Consider the following 19,929-nt stretch of genomic DNA (forward strand, 5'->3'; position numbering starts at 1 on the left):
GGGGTGACCCAGGAGTCTGGGTCCTACCAAGGGTCCCAGAGGGGACCTGGGTATGAGGGGTCCGGGGGGGGACCCAGGCCTACAGGTCCTGCCAAGTGTTCGGGGGTCACCCAGGCGTCTGGATCCTACCAAGGGTACCAGAGGGGACCCAAAGATCAGGGGTCCAGGGGGGGACCCAGGCATCTGGGTCCTCCCCACCCCACAACCCAGGAGGGTGATGGGTGTCCCCTGGCGTCCCCCCATTCCCCGTCGCATGCCCCCCTCTGGTGTCCCTCCTCCCTCCCCACCCACCCATACGGTGTCGCAACCCCGGTGGCCCCTCGCCAGCTGCCTTCCCCGAAATGAGGAAGGACGCAGGTCCGGGCAGTCCCTCCCCCACCCCCACGTGGGTGGACCCAGACCTCCTGTGGGTCCCAGCCCCCACCTAAAAATCTGGGACCCCCCCCTAACCCCCATCCCCAGTGGGTCCCACCTTGGCATGGGTGGACGCAAGGGTCCCAGCAGACCCTTCCCAGCCCCCCACATAGGTGGACCCAGGCATTTCCCCCACCACCACCCCCCCTTGTATATGGGTGGGCTCAGGCATCCTGGGTGCTGGTGTGGGTGGACCCGGGCATGCGGGCACTGGTTACCCATTAACTGGTGACGCCACGCCACCATAAGAGGATCCCCCCCAGACCTCTTGTCCCTGTACCCCCCCTACAGCCATGGGGACTCCGGCGCTGGCCCTCCTCCTCGGCCTCCTGCTGCTGCATGCGGCCCCCACCCATGCCCAAATGTGAGTCACGGGGACCCCCCCCCCCCCCATCCCAACCAGATTCCCCATGCACCCATGGGACCCCTCCGACCCATGCGTCTCCCCCCAACCCATTGGACCCCCTTTTCTGGGAACCCCTCCCCCTTGGGATCCACCCTGGGATCTCCCATGCACCCTTCCCCCCCCCCCCAATCCATTGGATCCCCTTTTCTGGGACACCCCCACACCCCACCCATGGGATCCCTGCACCCTGAGATCCCCTCCCCCATGGGATCCCCACCCATAAGACCCCCTGGCTGGGACCCCAATGGTTGGGACCCCCTCCCCAACAAGTCTCCCCTGCCCCAGATGAAACCCCCGTGGTGAACTCCCATCATGGCCAGGACCCCCCACGCTGAAGAAGACCCCCCCATATCCAGCACCCCCAGAATCAAGACCCCTCTGTCTGGGACCCCTACCCCAACTGGGAACCCCCTGCCAGGGACCCCCAACCTACAAGACCCCCCTGACCAGGACCCCCACCCTAGATGGGAGCCCTCTTTCTAGGACCACCCCCCCCCCCTCCCAGGGATGGGTGTTGGAGTGCACTGGGAGAAACATTGGGGTGCAATAGAGGGGATATTGGGGTGCAATGGGGGATTTGGGGCTGCTTCAAGCCCATGGGGCAGATTGGGGGGGGCTCTGTAGGGTGCCATTGGGTGCTGTGGGGGGACAGATCAGGGTGCTTGGTGCTGTGGGAGGACAGATCAGGGGTCCCTAGGGTGCTGTGGGGACAGATTGGGGGAATCTAGGTGCTATGAGGTCCCCAGGGTGCTGTGGGGGACCCTGTGACAGCCCCCCCATGACGGCCGGTGTCCCCAGGGTTTCGATGGTGACACCGGCGGTGCTGCGGCTGGAGACAGAGGAGCGGGTTGTGCTGGAGGCACCGGGATTGACGTCCCCCACCGAGGCCACCCTCCTGGTACAGGACTTTCCCCTCAAGCGTCACGTGCTCTACCAGACTCGCATGCCGCTGAGCCCTGCCGAGGGCATGTTGGCCACCACCACTATCAAAGTACGTCACCACCCCCATGTCACCTCCCTGATGGTCATTGACCCCTCCTGCCCTGGGAAGGGTGACTCATGAGGGTCAAACCTATACGAGATGGTGGAGAATCTCCATGAGGCTGATGGGATCTAGGAGGAGGATGGTCACCATGGGGTCTTTGGGAGTGGTTGCTCTGAGGTCCTTGGGGACAGTGACCCTGGGGTCCCTGGAGATGGTCACCCTATGATTAGAGGATGGTTGCCCCTGGATCTTTGATGACAGTCACTCTGGAGTCCTTGGGGACTGTCACCCGTCATCCTCAGCCCCCGTTCCCGGGGCATGGGTGCCATCTGGTGTCCCCTGCCCCATCCCTGTGGTGCAGGTGCCACCTGGTGTCCACTGTCACCACAGGTGTTGGCCAAGGCGCTGCCGCAGGCAGTGGGGAAGCAGTTTGTCTCGGTGACGGCACGGGTGGCCCAGGTGACCCTGGAGAAGGTGCTGCTGGTGTCACTCCAGAGTGGCTACATCTTCGTGCAGACTGACAAGCCCATCTACACCCCTGGTTCTACTGGTGGGTCCTTGGGGTGCTGGGTCTCACCATGGCATGTTGGGGTGCTGGTGGCACCTTGGGGTGTTGGGTCCCCTCCATAGCACCTTGGGGTCTTGGTGGCATCTTGGGGTGTTGGGTCTCCTCCACAGCACCTTGGGGTGCTGGTGTGAACTTGGGGTGCTGGGGTCTAGCACCCATTTGGAGGCCTCTCTATGATGTCCCCCTTGGGGTCCAGCACCCTGCCAGATCCTCCTGGCATCTCCACTGGGACCCAGCACTCATTCTGGGGTCCAGCTCCCATTTCCGGATATCCCAGCACCATCCCTGCTCACCTTGATCCCCGTGTCCCCTCCCAGTGCTCTGCCGCCTCTTTGCTCTGGGTCACCTTATGGAGCCAGTGCCCAAGACTGTGATCGTGGAGGTCAAGGTGGGTGCCCGCTGGGGACACAGGGACATGGGGACACTGCCACCCATGCCACCATCCCCAACCACTCCATGTCCCTTCAGACGCCTGATAATGTCATCATCAGACAAGTGCCTGTGTCCTCGCCAATGAAGACCGGCATCTTCTCCCTCAACCACAACCTGCCCGAGGTCGTCAGGTAAGTGCCACCTCCCAGGGTGGCCCGGGGACATGCATGGCCACAGGCTTGCCCCTCACCCTGTCACCTGCCTTTTCCAGCCTGGGGACATGGACAATAATGGCCAAATTTGAAGACTCACCAGAACAGGTCTTCAGCACCCAATTTGAAGTCAAGGAATATGGTATGGTGGGGTGGGGGTCCCCAGACACCTGGGTCTCTTGTGCCTGTCCTGGATGCTTGAGTCCTCCGTTGGGTGTCCATCCCCACAGTGCTGCCAAGCTTTGAGGTGGTCCTGGAGCCAGAGGAGAAGTTCCTCTACATCGACCGGAATGAAGATTTCCGTGTGTCCATCACAGCCAGGTGGGATGGGGACCCCAAAACTGCTCATTTTGGGGGTCAAACCAAATGTGGGGTGACATTCCTGCTCTGCTCCTGCTCAAAGTCCCCAGGGATGAGGGGGTGTCATGGATGCAAGGTGACAGGTTTGAGGGTGATGGGGATGTGGGAAAATGGGGTGATGGGGGCAGGGGTGAGGAGGGGACAGGGTGATGGTCATGGAGGTGGCAGGGCATGGTGGGATGACAGGGGCACATGGGCATGTGCAGTAACAGGGGTAGGGCCGTGAGGACATAGGGCAATGGGGTGACAGGGTTGCATGAGAAGAGGATGGGGGGACATGGGGTGACAATGATGTGGATGTGATGGGGACATGGGGACAGGGGTTGATGGTGACAGTGGTAGCTTGCCCACAGGTACCTGTACGGGAAGCACCTGCAGGGAACAGCCTTTGTCCTCTTTGGCGTTATGGTGGATGATGAGAAGAAGAGCATCCCCCAGTCCCTGCGGCGCGTCCAGGTGACCCTGTCCTTGTCCCCATCTCTTGTCCCTATTCCAGTCCCATGCTGAGCCCTGACCCTTGCTGAGCCCTGTCATCCCTATCCTCATCCCTGTCCCCATCCCAGTCCCCGTGGCTGTCCACTGTCCCACCAACTCCATGCTACAGGTGACCGACGGGGACGGGGAAGCTGTGCTGTCCATGGCCACACTGCGGCAGCGATTCGCCAACCCCCAGGAGCTGGTGGGACATTCACTCTACGTCTCCGTCACCGTACTCACTGAGTCAGGTGTGCAGGGGGATCGGAGGGGACACAGGGGACTTGGGGGAATAGGGATAGCAGGGGTGTGTGAGGCCATGGGGTGTATGTGTCTCTCACAGTCTTCAACAAGTTGGGTTGGTGTGGGGACACTTGGGGACATGTGGGGACATAGGGGGAAGGGGACAGCAAAGGGTGGGGAGACATGGGTTGGGGACAGCAAGGATGAGGAGAGGTAGGGTTGGGGACAATGAGGATGGGGAGACATGGGCTTGGGAACAGCAAGGATGAGGACAGGTAGGGTTGGGGACATCTGGGGCCACTCAAGGTCAGATGAGGCCCTGGGAGAGGACTGAGACCCCTGTCCTGGCTCTGGGTGACATGGCCATTCCCGTGGCCACTGCAGGCAGTGACATGGTGGAGGCACAGCGCAGTGGCATCCGCATCGTGACGTCCCCGTACACCATCCACTTCACCCACACTCCCAAGTACTTCAAGCCAGGGATGCCCTTTGATCTGACGGTAATGGCATCTGGGGATAGGGATGGGGACAGCGGTGGCATTGGCCCAGGACCCCCATGGTACTGGGGTCCCCGCCATTGGGATGGGGGTGGGGCAAGCCTGGGAGTTTGTGGGTGGAGGAGACTTGGGGACCAGGGTCTGTCCCCATGTCATATCACTGTGTCACCTGGAGAGGGCCTGGGGACTGAGATCTGTCCCTGTGTCACCTGGATGGTACCAGGTGACATGTTCTTCATGCCATGTCCCCATGTAATGTCCTCATGTCACACCACGTACATTGCAGGTCTATGTCACTAACCCAGATGAGTCCCCGGCTCCACGTGTCACCGTCAAGGCTGATGGCTTCCAGGGTCTCGTCTCCACCCAGCGTGATGGCACAGCCAAGCTGATCCTCAACATGCCAGCCAACAAGAACACTGTCCCCATCACTGTGAGTGGAGATGGCTACCAGGGTGGCCTTGGAACTGGGGTGGCCAAGGTGCCTGGGGACAGGGCTGGTTGAAGTGACCTGGGGGTTGGGGTTGCCAAGACAACCAAGCTGGCTGAGATGTCCAGAGTGACCAAGGACCAGGGCTATCCTTGTCACCATTGACCAAGGAGCAGGATGGCTGGTGTCAGGGGGACCGTGGCGGCCAACACAATTGGGTTGACCAAGACATCTAGAGTGATCAAGGACCAGGATGACCAGTGTCAGGGTGACTGGCAGAGATGTCCATAGTGGCCAAATTGTCCATGGTGGCCTGCAGCCAGGGTCAGCATAGTTCACCAGTGACCAAGAACCAAGATGGCCAAGGTCAGGGGAACCACAGTGGCCAAGATGTTCGGGATACCCAAGGACCAGGAGGGCCAATGTCAGGGGGACTAGGGTGGTTGAGTTGACTGGAGTAGCCAAGACATCCAGGGTAGCAGAGATGAGCAGGTTGACCAAGAAGATGATTGCCTTTGACCAAGGACCATGGCAGCAGGGGTCAGGGAGACCAGGACAGCCTCTGCTGTGGCCAACACCTCCATGCCCAGGTCCATGCCTCTCCCTGTTGACCAAGTGCCACTGTGTCCTCTGTGTTGCAGGTGCGGACAGACCAGCCGGGGCTGCCTCTCGAACGCCAGGCCTCACGACAGATGACTGCTGAAGCTTACCGTAGCCAGGGTGGTTCCGGCAACCTCCTCCACCTGGCCGTGGGGGCCTCTGAGCTGCAGCCTGGTGAAAACCTTGCCGTGAACTTCCATCTCAAGAGCAACAACAACGCCGTCCGTGACTCTGTCCCGTACTTCACCTACCTGGTGAGCACGCTTGGCCTCTGCCAACTGCCCTCCATCTTGGGGACCTACATGTCCAGACGCCCACCAACCCTGCCTTTCCTTGCCCACCGCAGATTATGAGCAAGGGACACATCGTCCGCGTGGGGCGACAGCGGCACGAGGCTGGCCAGAGCCTGGTCACCATGTCACTGCCAGTGACAGCTGAGCTCATCCCCTCCTTCCGCATCGTGGCCTACTACTACGTGATGCCCGGCGAGATTGTTGCAGACTCTGTCTGGGTTGATGTCAAGGACACTTGCATGGGCACTGTGAGTGTGTCCCCGCTGTCCTAGGGGTCAGGGGGGCCTGTGAGGGCATTGGCTGGGCCTCGGAGGTGGTTTAGGTGGCCCTTGAGGTGGTCCATGATAGGGATTGGGTGGCCTATGATAGGGATTGAGTGGCACTGAGGTGGTTTGGACAGTCCATGGGAGACTTGGGCATCTCACAGGGGGGCCTTGGGTGGCCCATTGATGGTCCAAACATTCCATGGTGGAGGACACAGCCGTCAGCTACCCCTGAAGGACCTTGTGGGGAGCAGCTCCTTGGGGTGTGGCAAAGGTCTTTTGGGGGCATCCCATGGACATGATACCCCCTCCCTCTGTGTCCCTGGCAGCTGGTGGTGAAGGGAGCGACGGAGGCTGACAACCGGGTGCATGAACCAGGGACACCCATGCGGCTGCGCATTGAGGGTGACCACAATGCCCACGTGGGGTTGGTGGCCGTGGACAAGGGTGTGTTCGTCCTCAGCAAGAAGAACAAGCTCACCCAGTCCAAGGTGGGTGCCCGGGTCTCCATCCCCACCGTCCCTGGGTGGCAGTGGTGGCTGTCATGGCTGTGCCCTGTTGGTCGCAGGTTTGGGACACGGTGGAGAAGAGTGACATCGGCTGCACCCCGGGCAGCGGGAGGGACAATGTGGGTGTCTTTGCTGATGCTGGCCTCAGCCTGGTCACCAACATGAAGATCACCACGCCGCAGCGAGCGGGTAGGGGACGTGCTGGGGACTGGGACAACCTGGGGTGGCACCTTGGGGATGGGGTAGGTGACACCTTGGGGATGTGGCAATTCAAGGATGGGGGAGTGTGACACCTCAGGGATGGTCAATGTGTCCCCTGAGGTTTGGGATGTGGCAACTGATGTCAAGGAGAAGGGACACCTGGGTTTGGGGCTGTGACACCGTGGGGTCCTGACCTGTGTCCTCTCTGTCCCCAGAGGTTCAGTGTCCCCAGCCTGCAAAACGCAAGCGTCGCTCCCTGCAACTCCTCGAGTACAAAGGCACCAAGGGTAGGTGGAACGGGGAGTGTCCTATGTCTCCAAGAACACTGGAAAGTCCTGTGCCCCTGGAGACACTGGATTGTCCCACGTCCCCGAGGGACACCAGAGTATACCACGTCCCAGTCAACACCAATGTCCTATGTCCCCGAGGGACATCAGAGTGTCCCACGTCCCTGGTGATACCACAGCATCCCAAGGGACACTAGTGTGTCTCATGTCCCAATGAAACCACAGCATCCCATATCCCCAAGGACACCAGCGTGTCCCATGTCCCCAATGGCCCTCAGGCCAGGGGCTTTGGGACTGGGTGCCAATTGGGTGCCTTGGTGCTGGCAGCGGCCGAGTACACAGACAAGGTGCTGCGCAAGTGTTGTGAGGACGGCATGAAGGAAAACCCCATGGGCCACAGCTGCGAGCATCGGACCAACTACATCCAGGATGGAGAAGCTTGCATCCGGGCTTTCCTCGACTGCTGCAACTACATCAAGGGCATCCGCGACCAAAAGCAGCGCGAGTTCCACCTCACACTGGCTCGAAGCAAGTGCTGGGCAATGATGGGGTGATGGCGGGGTTGGCAGTTGGGTGAAGCTTGAGTGAAGGTCAGGTGAACTTCAGGCATCGCTTGTGCTATCCTTGGGCAATACTTGGATGAATTTTGGGCAATCCTTGGGTGAAAGTTGGATGATGCCTAGATGATGCTTGGGTAAAACAAGGGTGGTGCTTGGGTGATGCTGGGGTGATACTGCCTCCACCCAAGGGCTGGGCCACTGAGGCCACAGTCAAGAGGAATGCTGCCATCCCCAGGTGAGGCGGACGATGAGTTCCTGGCTGATGAGGACATCACCTCACGGAGCCTCTTCCCGGAGAGCTGGCTGTGGCAGGTGGAGCCGCTGACGGAGCAGCCCAATGAGCTGGGGTGAGCCCTGTGCCCTTGTCCCACTACCCCTCCACACCACGGCACAACTTGGGGATCATTACCTCCTCCCTGTCCAGCTCTGGACACTGCCTTGCCCAGTCTGGAGACCAGCTATGATTCCTCTCAAGTCCAGACAATGGCCACCTTTGACTCCCCTGGTGCTGCCTTGGGACCTTGGACACTTTGGTCCAGCTCAGGGGCCATCTACAACCCCCTGGTCCAGCTTGGGGACCAGCTATGACCCCCCCTACTCCAGCTTGGTGGCTGGTTACACCTCCCTAGCCTGGTTTGGGGCTGGTTATGACCCCCTTGGTCATTCCCATCCTCTCCAGCATCTCTACGAAGACTCTGCCTGTGTACCTGAAGGACTCTATCACCACGTGGGAGGTCCTGGCTGTAAGCCTCTCACAGACCAAGGGTATGTGATGGAGTAGGAACGTGTCCCTGGGGATTAAAGGAATCCCCCAAGGCTTGGGGATTGTCCCTAGGACTTGAAGGGTCCTGGTGTGTTTCCTTGGGGTTTGAGGAATCTCCAAAATCTTAGAGGGGTGCATACCACTAAAGAGGTGCCCCAAACTTTGGGGAGATCCACCAAAGCTTGGTGGCAGTCCTTGGGACTTGAGGGATCCCCTAAGCCTTGGGAGGACTCCATGGGATCTCTGAAAGCCTTGGGGATGTCCCTGGGACATGAGGGGCCCAGCAAGCCCATAAGCCTGAACCCCATGTGCCCGGGGGCCAACCCGCAGGGCTGTGTGTGGCTGACCCCTATGAGATCACGGTGATGAAAGAGTTCTTCATTGACCTGCGTCTGCCCTACTCTGTGGTGAGGAACGAGCAGGTGGAGATCCGTGCCATCCTCTACAACTACTGGACACACGACATCACGGTTAGCAGAGAACCCACGCCTGGGCTTCTGGGGAATCTGTGGCCACCTGAACCCCAAGGCCAACATCTCTGTGCCCTGCAGGTGCGTGTGGAGCTGATGCACAACCCAGCCCTGTGCAGCGCCTCCACCTCCAAGGCGCGCTACCAGCAGATCCTCAAGCTGAAACCTCAGTCGTCGTGGGCCGTGCCCTTCGTCATCGTGCCCTTGCAGCTGGGGCTGCATGATGTTGAAGTGAAGGCAGCTGTCCGGGGCCGCTACGTGGCTGACGGTGTCAAGAAGAAGCTCAAAGTTGTGGTGAGTGGCCATTGCTGCTCATGGTGTCTCCACCACATGGTGCCACCTCCATCCCTGAGATGTCCCCAGCATCGTATCCCTGTGACAGCCCCATCTCCACTTTCATCCTGGTGTTGGTACCCAGGGATGAAGGATCCTCCACCCAGGATGCTCAAGCGTGATCTTCTGGGGCTCTCCCAGTTTGTCCCATGACCTGGCGGTGCTGGTTTACACTGGGACTGCTTTCCTGGACAACCCAGAGAGGGTGGGAAGGGGGGAGCCAAAACCAGCCCAGCCTTTAGCATTGGATTCTTGCCTCTGCAGCCCGAAGGGATGAGGTTGGAGAAGACAGTGAAGATCATTGAGCTGGACCCAAAGACAAAGGGAGTCAGTGAGTGACCCTAGCTGGTCTTGGGGATGTCTCAGCCCCACGGGGATGTGCCACTGAGGGAAGGATCTGGAGCATCTCAGGGGACAAGGGAAGTCCCACTGTGGGTCTGGGACATCTTGGGGGATGAAGGATGTACCACCAAGGGTAGGACTGGGGCATCTTAGGGGATAAGGGACATCCCGCTATGGAGCTAGGGCATCTCAGGAAATGAGGGATGTCCTGCTGTGGGTGTGGGGCATCCTTGGGGACAAGGGACATCCTACTTAGAGCTTGGGCATCTTGGAGGGACAAGGGATGTGCCATTATCAGGCTGGGGCATCTCAGGGAATGAAGGACATCATTCTATGGAGCTGGGGCATCTTGGAGGGAGAAGGGACATCCTGGTATGGCTCTGGAACATCTTGGGGGACAAGGGACATCCTGCTGCAGGGCTTGGTCACCTCAGGGGGGGGGGGCATGAAGGATTTGGGGTCGCCCATCTCCATCCTGGCCTCCCTGCCCCACAGATGGTGTACAGGAAGAGAAGGTGAGGGCAGCAAACCTCTCTGACATTGTCCCCAACACTGAGTCGGAGACCAAAGTCAGCATCCAAGGTGAGAGCAGGGGAAGGGACACAGGTGGGGACAAGCTGGGAGGGAGCAGGACATTCCTGGCTTGACATCTCCCCTTCCTCTGGTCCAGGCAACCCTGTGTCCATCATGGTGGAGAAAGCCATCGATGGGGACAAGCTGAAGCACCTCATTGTGACGCCAGCGGGCTGCGGGGAGCAGAACATGGTCGGGATGACGCCCACCGTCATTGCCACCCACTACCTGGACAACACGTTGCAGTGGGAAAGCATTGGTGTTGATCGCCGCACTGAGGCCATCAACTTGATTAGAAAGGGTAGGAGCATCCCCCAAAGGGTGGGTGCATCCCTTGGTTTCCTCTCTTCGAGTGCAAAATGTTGCCATATTCCAAGGTGCTGGAGAAACCAGCACCTTTGAAGAAGACATGGGTTGGGTGCTACCAGTTTGGGGATTTCTAGAGCTACTGATTTGTACTGGAATGTGGTGCGGAGCGGGTTGGTGGCCTGAAGCTACCTCAGCTTGGTTGGGTGCTCCTTGTGTTGGCCAACGGCTGGAGGACACTTGGCAGCCTGAAGCCACCCCCAGGTGCTCCTTGTGTTGGCCAACCACCATCTCCTCACCAGGTTACACCCAACAACTTGCTTTCCGGAAACCTGACAGCTCCTATGCCGCCTTCAAGGACCGCCCATCAAGCACCTGGTGAGGGTCATATTGCCACCACCAAGCAGGTCCAGGTGACAGGGTTGGACATGATGCTAAGATCCTCCTGTCCCCAGGTTGACAGCCTACGTGGCCAAAGTCTTTGCCATGGCCATCAAGTTGATAGACATTGAGCCCGAGGTGGTTTGTGGTGCTGTGAAATGGCTCATCCTGGAGAAGCAGAAACCAGACGGGATTTTCGAAGAAGATGCTCCTGTCATCCATAAGGAGATGTTGGTATGGGGGGAGCCAAACCCTGTCCCTGCTGGTGGCCAAGGCCCTGTTGGCTCGAGGATGGTCTTTTGGAATGAGCTGTGGGGAAAGGACTATGTTGGGTGACAGGGATGAGTGTTGAGTGGACAGAGCTTGCTGCCAAAACCACGATCCCAAGGGGGTTTTTTCCCTCCACTTTATCACGCAGGGAGGCTACCAGGGTGCCGAGCCCGAGGTGTCACTGACAGCCTTTGTCCTCATCGCGCTGCTTGAGTCCCGGGAGGTCTGCAAGGACCATGTCAACGTGAGTGGCCCAGTCCTCAACCCCACATGAGGATAGGGGGGAAAACTGGCACCTGTCACATAGAAGAAGAGGTGCCCAACCCTTATAACAGCCACCTGAGAATACAAACTTACCATCCTTTCTGCCCAGAGCTTGGAGGGGAGCATCACCAAAGCTGCTGAATACCTTGCCCGGAGGTACCAGTCACTGACCCGACCCTACACGGTGGCCCTGACCTCCTATGCCTTGGCCCTGACAGGGAAACTCAAAAGCGAGAAAGTTCTCATGAAGTTTTCTAAAGGTGACCTCTCACCAGGGGGGACAAAACTGGGGGGGGGGGGGGGGGGGGAGTAATTATGGGTTACCTGGTGGGGGGAGAACTCATGCCTGGAGGATGCTGAGGGATCGATGTCACCCCAGAGGGCAAAAGTTGGGAGGAACGCAACGCCCATACCTACAACATCGAGGGGACGTCCTACGCGTTGCTGGCCTTGCTGCAAATGGAGAAGCCGGAGCTGACAGGGCCGGTGGCCCGCTGGCTTGCCCAGCAGAACTACTTCGGTGGTGGCTACGGCTCCACTCAGGTGGGCTACAGACCACCCCTGACACCCATGGGTGCTGTCCTGGCACCCACTGCCATGGGAAAGGGGGACAGGAAGATAGGGGTTGAGGGCTTTGTTGGGGGTTGAGGGGTCACCTTGTAGCCCTGGGGACTCCAGGGATATGGCATGTCTCTTGGGGGACATCTCAGATCCTATGGGACCCCAAAGGCATTGGGGAACCCCTCAGGGCTTGGGCGTCAGTCAACTCAGGGCCCTTGGGACCCCCAGGGACATGGCATGTCCTTGTAGAACACCTCTGGTCCCACAGGATCTCAAGGGTTTTGGAAAACCCAAAAGGCCTGTCCCATGGGGACACCCTAGTCCCTGGGGACACCTCCAGACCCTGGGGACCCTCAGGGACACAACCTGTCCCTGGGGGACATCTCTGCTCCATAAGACCCCCAAGGGTATGTTCCAGGTGATATCAGGTGGCCCCAGGACTTTGGGTCACCCTGGACTCAGGGCCACCCAGGGGGCTTTGGGGATGCTCCAGACAGTGTCCCCAAGCCCTGGTGACACAAGTGTCCCTGCAGGCCACCATCCTGGTATTCCAAGCATTGGCCCACTACCAGGTGGCAACTCCACGGCAGCTGGAGCTCAACCTCGATGTGTCGGTGCTGCTGCCGCGCCGTGCCAGTGCCATCACCTACCGCATCGAGAACCGCAATGCCCTGGTGGCGCGTTCCGCCGAGGTACCGGCACCCTTGTCACCGTTGTCACTGTCACCACTAGGACCATGGGGATGCAGCACTGTTTGCCCTGCTGTTGCTGTCCGTGGGATGTCCCTGTCCCCTCTGTGTCTCTTCATGTCCCAGGACAACCTTGTCCCCTCGCCATGGCCCTGGGTGTCCCTGTCCTTTCCATTTCCTCTCCATGTCCTGTCCCCTCTGTGTCCCTCCAAAACCTGGGATGTCCCTGCCATGTCCCACCATGTCCCAGACTGATCTTGTCCCCTCTCTTGCTGTCACCTGGAATGTCCCTGTCCCCTTCATGTCCCTCTGTGTCCTCTGATTTCCTTGTCCCTGTCCCCTTTGTGTCCTACAATGCTGCTGCCCCCTCCATGTCCTGGGATGTCCCTGTCCCTTCTACACCCCCTCTGTGTCCCCTCATGCCTCCATGGCCCAGGATGCCCCATTCCTTCCACAACCCTCCCAGGCGATGTCCGTGTCCCTTCCCAACATCCCCTGTCCCCTCAGACCAAGCTGAACGAGGACTTCACGGTGAAAGCTGAGGGCACGGGCAAGGGGACGATGACAGTGGTGACCATCTACAATGCCAAGGTCCCCGAGAAGGACAACAAGTGTGACAGTTTTGACCTGCAGGTGCAGGTGGAGGACGTGAAGACAGGTGAGTCCCACACATGTTCCCCCCATGTCCCCCTGTATCCCTCCCCATGTCCTCAATGCGTACCCTCCATGGCACCCCATGTCCCCTTCGATGTCCCCCATGGCCCCTCATTGTCCCCATGTCCCCCCACAGGCAAGGAGCAGGATGGCGTCATCCGCTCTGTCAAGATCACCATCTGCACCAGGTAGGACAGGCTGGGAACATCAGGGATGTTGGAGAGAGGGGAATGGGGATAGTGGGGACAGGGACATCAGGGACATTGGGGACAAACAGGTCTCAGCCCCACATTGTCCCATAGAGATCCTTGGGAACAGGGACATCAGGGGTGGGGATGCTGGGGACTATAGAGCAGTTGGGGACAGGCAGGTGGCCTCAACCCTGTCCCCACAGGTACCTGGACAATGTGGATGCCACCATGTCCATCCTCGACGTCTCCATGCTCACGGGCTTCTTTCCTGACCTCCAGGACCTGAAAAGGGTGAGTGTGGGGACATGGGGACACACGAGGGGACCCAAGGGAGACACAGGACCTTGCGTCTTCATGCTATCGTGTCCCACTGTGTCCCCACATCTCTATGTGTCCCCCACACCCTTGTGTCCCCATATCCCCAGGTGTCCGTGTGTCTCCGTGTTCCCCTGTGCCACTGCATCCCTTTCCCTCCATGGCCATGTGTCCCCTGGTGTCACTGTCCCTGCGTCCCCATGTTCCCCTGTGCTCTCACATCTCTAAAAGTTCCTTGCATCCTGTCATGACCACGTGTCACTGCGTGTCCCACGTGGCCAGCATCACCATGTCCCTATGTGCCCCGTGCCCATACATCCCTGTATCCTGATGCGGTTGCGTGTCCCCACGTGTCCCTGCATGTCCTGCATGCCCGGTGTCACCGTGTCCATGTCCCCAGCTCACGGAAGGGGTGGACAGGTACATCTCCAAGTATGAGATCGACCAAGCACAGTCGGACCGCAGCAACCTCGTCATCTACCTTGACAAGGTGGGGACATGAGGGACGTGGAGGGCGTGAGGGACGTGGGAATGGGGACAAGATGGGAGAAGATGGGGACATGATAGGACAGGGATGGGGACAGGGACAAGATGGGACGGGGACAAGATGGGACAGGGATGGGGACAGGGTGGGGACAGGGACAAGGATGGGGACAGGGATGAGGATGGCACTGGAGACACGGCGGGGACAGGACTGGGACAGGGATGGCATGGGGATGTAGGTGGGGTTGGGGACATGGATAGGGACTGAAACAGGGACAGAGATGGGAATGAAGCTGGGGACATGGATGGGGACAGAGGTGGGGACAGGAAAAGGGTCTCAGGGTGGGGACGAGGACAGGGATTCATGGATAGGGTCAGCATGGGGACATGGCTGGGGACAGGGCCAGGCTGGGGGTTGGGGCACTGACTCCCAACCTGACTGACTGCCATCCCCGTGTCCCCATGTCCCCATGTCCCCATCCCCAGATCTCACACAAGGCCGAGGAGTGTTTCTCCTTCAAGGCCCACCAGCAATTCCAGGTGGGCTTGATCCAACCCGCGGCTGTCAGCGTCTACAGCTACTACAAGATCGGTGCGCCCCATGTCACCTTGTGTCACCCTCAGGTCCCCTCCATCCCCACATTCTCCTCTGTGCCCCCTGCTTCCACAGAGTCCCCTCTATGTCCTCCTCTGTGTCCCCTCCTGTCCCTTTGTCCCACCGTGTCCCTACTGATCTTCTCCCCATACCTATGTCACCGTGTTCCCCATGTCCCCTTGCATCCCCTGCTGACCCTCTCCCTCCACATGTCACCGCTCTGTCCCCATGTCTCCCACTTGTTCCTTCCCCTTGTGTCATCCTTCTCCACCTTGTGTCCCCTTACCGTGTCCCTGCAGATGACCGCTGCACCCGTTTCTACCATCCGGATAAGAACAGTGGGCAACTGAGCAAGATCTGCTATGGGGACGTGTGCCGCTGCGCTGAAGGTGACGTGGGGGACACAGGGACATGGGGACAGACTGGGTCAACACCCCTGCCATGATGGAACACGTCATGGCTGTGATAGGACACATCATCTCTGTGATGGGACATGTCATGGCCGTGATGGGACATGTCATTGACATGATGGGATGTGTCGCGGCTGTGATGGAGCCATGTCTTTGCTGTGGTGTGACCTGTCCCTGCCATGATGGGACGTGTTGGTGCCACAGTAGACCTTGTCATTGCCGTGTCCCTGCAGAAAACTGCTTCATGCGGAGCCATCAGGACGTCCCGATCACCGTCAACCAACGCATCGAGCGCGCCTGCGAGCCGGGAGTTGACTACGGTGGGACATGGAGGACATGGAAGGATAATGGGGGATATGGGGTCATGGGGGCACTTCGGGCACATAGAGGGGACATAAAGGACATGAGGGACAAGAAGGGCCATAGAAGGACACGAGGGGCACGGAGAGACAGGAGGGTACAAGGGGACATGGAGGGACAAGAGGGACAGGTGGGGATGTGGAGGGACATGGGGAGGAAAAGGGGGGACAGAGGGGTTCCCATGTGCTGAAGGGCCACCCTGGAGTGGGGGTGCTGTGACAGTGTGGGGGTGACACGGTGACATCCCTCTCCCCAGTGTACAAGGTGAGGCTGATGGCAGAAGAGCAGACGCCGTCCCACGACAACTACATCATGACCATCCTCTCCGTCATCAAGATGGGTACGAGCACCCCAGGGGTGGGGGACAAGGCCACCCTGAGGGACATGGTGGGGGTCACCTAGAGCTGGGGACAGCCAGGGGCAGGGACATCCAGGTGGGTTGGTGTCACTAGAGTGGCTTGGGGACCCCCAGGTGGGTTGGCATCACGCAATGGTGCTGGGGACACCCATTGGGAAAGGACACCCAGGTTCGTTACTGTCACCCAAGGGTGCTGGGGACACCCATGAGGCCTGGTGTCATCCCGCAGGGGTGGGGACAAGCAACGATGCTGGGGAAACCTGGAGGGAACTAGTGTCACCCATGGCTGATGACACCAGTGGGGTGGTGGCACCAAGGATGCCAGTGGCTCCCTGGGGATTGAGAGTCCCCACTGCGGGACGTGGCAAAGCGGGTGTCCCTGTTGCGTTGGGGTGGAGGTGACATGTCACCTGTGTGTCCTTCCTGGGACAGGCACCGATGAGGACCCGGCGGGAAGCAACCGGACCTTTGTGAGCCACCGGCAGTGCCGAGATGCTCTGAGGCTCCAGATCGGCCAGGACTACCTGCTCTGGGGGCTGGCCACCGACCTGTGGGTCACCGGCGGCCGGTAGGGACATGGGGACATGCGTGAGGACACGGATGGGGCCACATGTGTGAGGACATGGGGACATGGGACACGAGACGTGGGACATCGGGGACATAGGGACGTGGGGAGATGGGACATGGAGCCATGGGGACACAGAGTCACATGGACACGGTGACACTGACACCCAAATACACAGGAGCATCCCCCTCCCCCAAGCCTGAGATTCTCCAGTGTCACGTAGAGGGTTGTGCACCCCATCGCCCACGCGTGTGTGTGTGTCCCCAGGGTATCACCCTCTTCTGACCCACACACCCTCTGTCCCCTTCTTGTCTCCAGCTTCTCCTACCTCATCGGCAAGGACACGTGGCTGGAGGCATGGCCCTCGGAGGTGGCATGCCAGGACTCTGACCTGCAACCCCTCTGCCAGGACTTCATTGAGTTCGCCGAGGCCATGACCATGTTCGGATGTCCATCCTAAGCGCATGCCCCCCCCCCCCCCCATGGGTGCCCCCCACCCTGCTGCCCCTTGTTGCCCTCTTTTTTTTTCTTTTTTTTTTTTAGGGGGGATTAAAAAAGTCCTTTCTAACAGCCTGGCTCTGGATCTGCATGGTGGGGGTGTCAGGGGGATGTGGGGACAACGTAGGGGACAACAGGTCATGGGGACACTATAGGGGACAACAGGGTGGTGAGGCCTTCAGAGTTGTTGTGGGGACTTTGTAGGGGACAAGAGGGTGGTGGGGGATCCATAGGGGGTCATGGGAACACCACAGGGGCCGTGGGGACTTTGTAGGGGACAACAGGATTGTGGGGACTCTATAGGGGACGATGGGGGTCGTGGGGACACTACAGGAGCCATGGGGACTCCACAGGGGATGATGGGGTCATAGGGATCCTGTAAGGGATGATGGGATCATGGGGACCCTGTAGGGGACAACCAAGTTGTGAGGACCCCATAGGGGATGTGGGGGCTCCATAGGGGGTGATGGCGTCATGGAGACTCTTTGCAGATGTGAGGATCCTACAGGGGATGACAGCGTCATGGGGACACCATAGGGGACAACAGGGCTGTGGAGACATCATGAGGATTTGAAAGGACAACGAGGGTTGTGGGTGCTCCGCAAGGGACATGGGTGCTCCATAGGGGACAACAGGGTCTTGGAGGCACCGCAGGGGATGTGGGGACTCCATAGGTAGTGGGAACCCCGTAAAGGGATGATGAGGACTCCATAGGGGATGACGAGGTTGTGGGGACCCTGCAGGGGACACCAGGGTTGTGACGACTCCGTAGGAGACCACAGGATCACGGGGGACCTTATGGGGGTGACGGCGCTGTGGGGATTCCGTAGGTGACCACGCATCCTTGTGAACTCCATGGAGGGACCGTGGGCTCAAGAGGCGACGTGGGGCTCTACGGGGCCACAGGGGACCGTACGGCACCTCTGGGACTGCACAGGGTCGTACCGGGGGCTGGATGAGGCCCTTGGCGCACAGCAGCGCTCGGTGAATGGTGCTGCACGGCACGCAGCGCACGGCGTTGCACGGCCCTCGGTGCACGGTGCTGGATGGTGCTGCACGGCGCTCGGCGCACAATCCTTGGTGCACGGTGCTGCACGGAGCTCGGTGCACGATGCTTAGTGCACGGTGCTGCACGGCGCTCGGTGCACAATCCTTGGTGCACGGTGCTGCACAGCGCTCGGCACACGATGCTTGGTGCACGGTGCTGCACGGCTCTCGGCGCACAATCCTTGGTGCACGGTGCTGCACGGAGCTCAGTGCACGATGCTTAGTGCACGGTGCTGCACGGCGCTCGGTGCACAATCCTTGGTGCACGGTGCTGCACGGCGCTCGGCGCACAATCCTTGGTGCACGGCGCTGCACGGCGCTCGGCGCACAATCCTTGGTGCACGGTGCTGCACGGAGCTCAGTGCACGATGCTTAGTGCACGGTGCTGCACGGCGCTCGGCGCACAATCCTTGGTGCACGGTGCTGCACAGCGCTCGGCACACGATGCTTGGTGCACGGTGCTGCACGGTGCTCGGCGCACAATCCTTGGTGCACGGTGCTGCACGGCTCTCAGTGCACGATCCTTGGTGCACGGCGCTGCACGGCGCTCGGCGCACAATCCTTGGTGCACGGCCCTTCCTGCACATTGCCGCACACTGCTCGGCGCCGGCGCAACCTGCCGTGCACGGTGCCGCACGCCCCTCAGCGTACAGCGCTCGGCGCGCAGCGCGGCACGGCGCTCAGCGCACAACGCCGCACAACCGTGGGCGCACGGCGCTTGCACGCCCTCCGCGCGCGACCCTCAGCGAGGGGGTCGGGGGCACGGAGTTGCACGGCACTCGGCGCACGGCGCCGCGTGGCGTTTGGTGCTCAGCCGTCGGCACCCGGTGCTCAGCACCCGGCCCAGCACCCGGTCGTGGCACGCAGGGCGCCGCAGCCGGTGGTTTCCTGCCTTCCCGGCACGGCCTCGTGCGAGTGGCGTTTTCCGGTGGCTTATCTGGCGTCCGCAGCCGGAGCAGCTGCGGGGACAGTCGTGCACGTAGGTGCACACGTAGGTGCAAACGTGTGGGTGCATGTATAAGTGTGGGTGCACGCACCCACGCGGCTGGAAATGGGGGGTGAAGGGGGGGGGGGGCGGGTTGTGCACCGACACATGTGGGTGCATGCACAAGCGCGTAGCAGGGGAGTACAAGTGCTTACACAAGCACGCGCGTCTGTGCACGGTGCTCGCAGCATCGGCACAGGCGCGCGTGCACAAGCGCGTACATGCGTGGTGCAAGCGTGCGATGGCACAAGCATGGGAACGCATGGTGCAAGTGTGCGTTAGCACACGTGTTTGTGCACTAGCTCAAGGGTGTGCAAAGTGCAAGCACGTAGCACCGGGGTGCGCGGACATGCACAAGTGCCTGTGCATGTGCACAAGCATGAGTGTGCATGACACAAGCACGCGTGTGCATGACACAAGCGAGTCCGCGTGTACACAAACGCACACGTGCCTGACGCTTGTGTCCAACAGCACACACGTGTGTGGGGTGTGTCGAGGGGTCCCCACACACGTGCTTGTGCGCATGGACGTGCATCGGTGCTTGCACCTGTATTTGCATTTGCACGGGTGCGTGCATGCGCACACGCGCGTGTATTTGCGGTTGCGCGTCCGTGCACATCGCACGCAGACGCGTGCGCTTGCAAACGTTCTTGCTTTTGCACACGCACATGCATTTGCACACGCGTGTGCACGTGCCTGGACGTACGCACGCAGCTGCCCGCGTGCAGGCGTACGGGCACGCGTACGTGCAAACACACCTGCATTTGCACCCATATTTGCACGCATGTGGGAAGCCAGGCGTCCGCGCTGGTGACACCCCTGGGGATGGCGGGGGGGTGGGG

General features: G+C 60.1%; 1 protein-coding gene across 1 annotated transcript; it reads left to right on the plus strand.

The window, feature by feature from the left end:
• Positions 1-692: 692 nt before the first annotated feature.
• Positions 693-17,127, plus strand: C3 (complement C3). Its single transcript, XM_075738099.1, has 40 exons — positions 693-778; positions 1,619-1,811; positions 2,196-2,355; positions 2,691-2,761; positions 2,842-2,936; positions 3,017-3,099; positions 3,188-3,278; positions 3,671-3,773; positions 3,922-4,042; positions 4,419-4,534; positions 4,818-4,964; positions 5,603-5,815; positions 5,908-6,102; positions 6,447-6,608; positions 6,686-6,815; positions 7,043-7,114; positions 7,442-7,642; positions 7,910-8,021; positions 8,354-8,439; positions 8,768-8,907; positions 8,989-9,201; positions 9,505-9,571; positions 10,078-10,164; positions 10,253-10,456; positions 10,764-10,839; positions 10,917-11,076; positions 11,261-11,356; positions 11,486-11,636; positions 11,756-11,919; positions 12,471-12,629; positions 13,134-13,284; positions 13,417-13,468; positions 13,675-13,762; positions 14,187-14,276; positions 14,756-14,861; positions 15,164-15,253; positions 15,508-15,594; positions 15,891-15,974; positions 16,425-16,560; positions 16,876-17,127. Exons 1-40 carry the CDS (start codon positions 708-710, stop codon positions 17,015-17,017), a joined length of 4,965 nt encoding a protein of 1,654 aa, XP_075594214.1. The 5' UTR covers positions 693-707; the 3' UTR covers positions 17,018-17,127.
• The last annotated feature ends 2,802 nt before the right edge of the window (positions 17,128-19,929 follow it).

This window comes from Balearica regulorum, chromosome 30 (genome assembly GCF_011004875.1).
Source record: "Balearica regulorum gibbericeps isolate bBalReg1 chromosome 30, bBalReg1.pri, whole genome shotgun sequence".
NCBI classification, from domain to species: domain Eukaryota; kingdom Metazoa; phylum Chordata; class Aves; order Gruiformes; family Gruidae; genus Balearica; species Balearica regulorum.

What these genes read in the sequence shown, in the direction of transcription:
- C3 (XM_075738099.1), top strand. Translation starts at nt 708, where the DNA reads ATGGGGACTCCGGCGCTGGCCCTCCTCCTCGGCCTCCTGCTGCTGCAT. An exon ending in AGAACACTGTCCCCATCACT is followed by an intron (nt 4,965 to 5,602) that starts GTGAGTGGAGAT and finishes TCTGTGTTGCAG; the next exon opens with GTGCGGACAGACCAGCCGGG. An exon ending in CTGTGGGTCACCGGCGGCCG is followed by an intron (nt 16,561 to 16,875) that starts GTAGGGACATGG and finishes TCTTGTCTCCAG; the next exon opens with CTTCTCCTACCTCATCGGCA.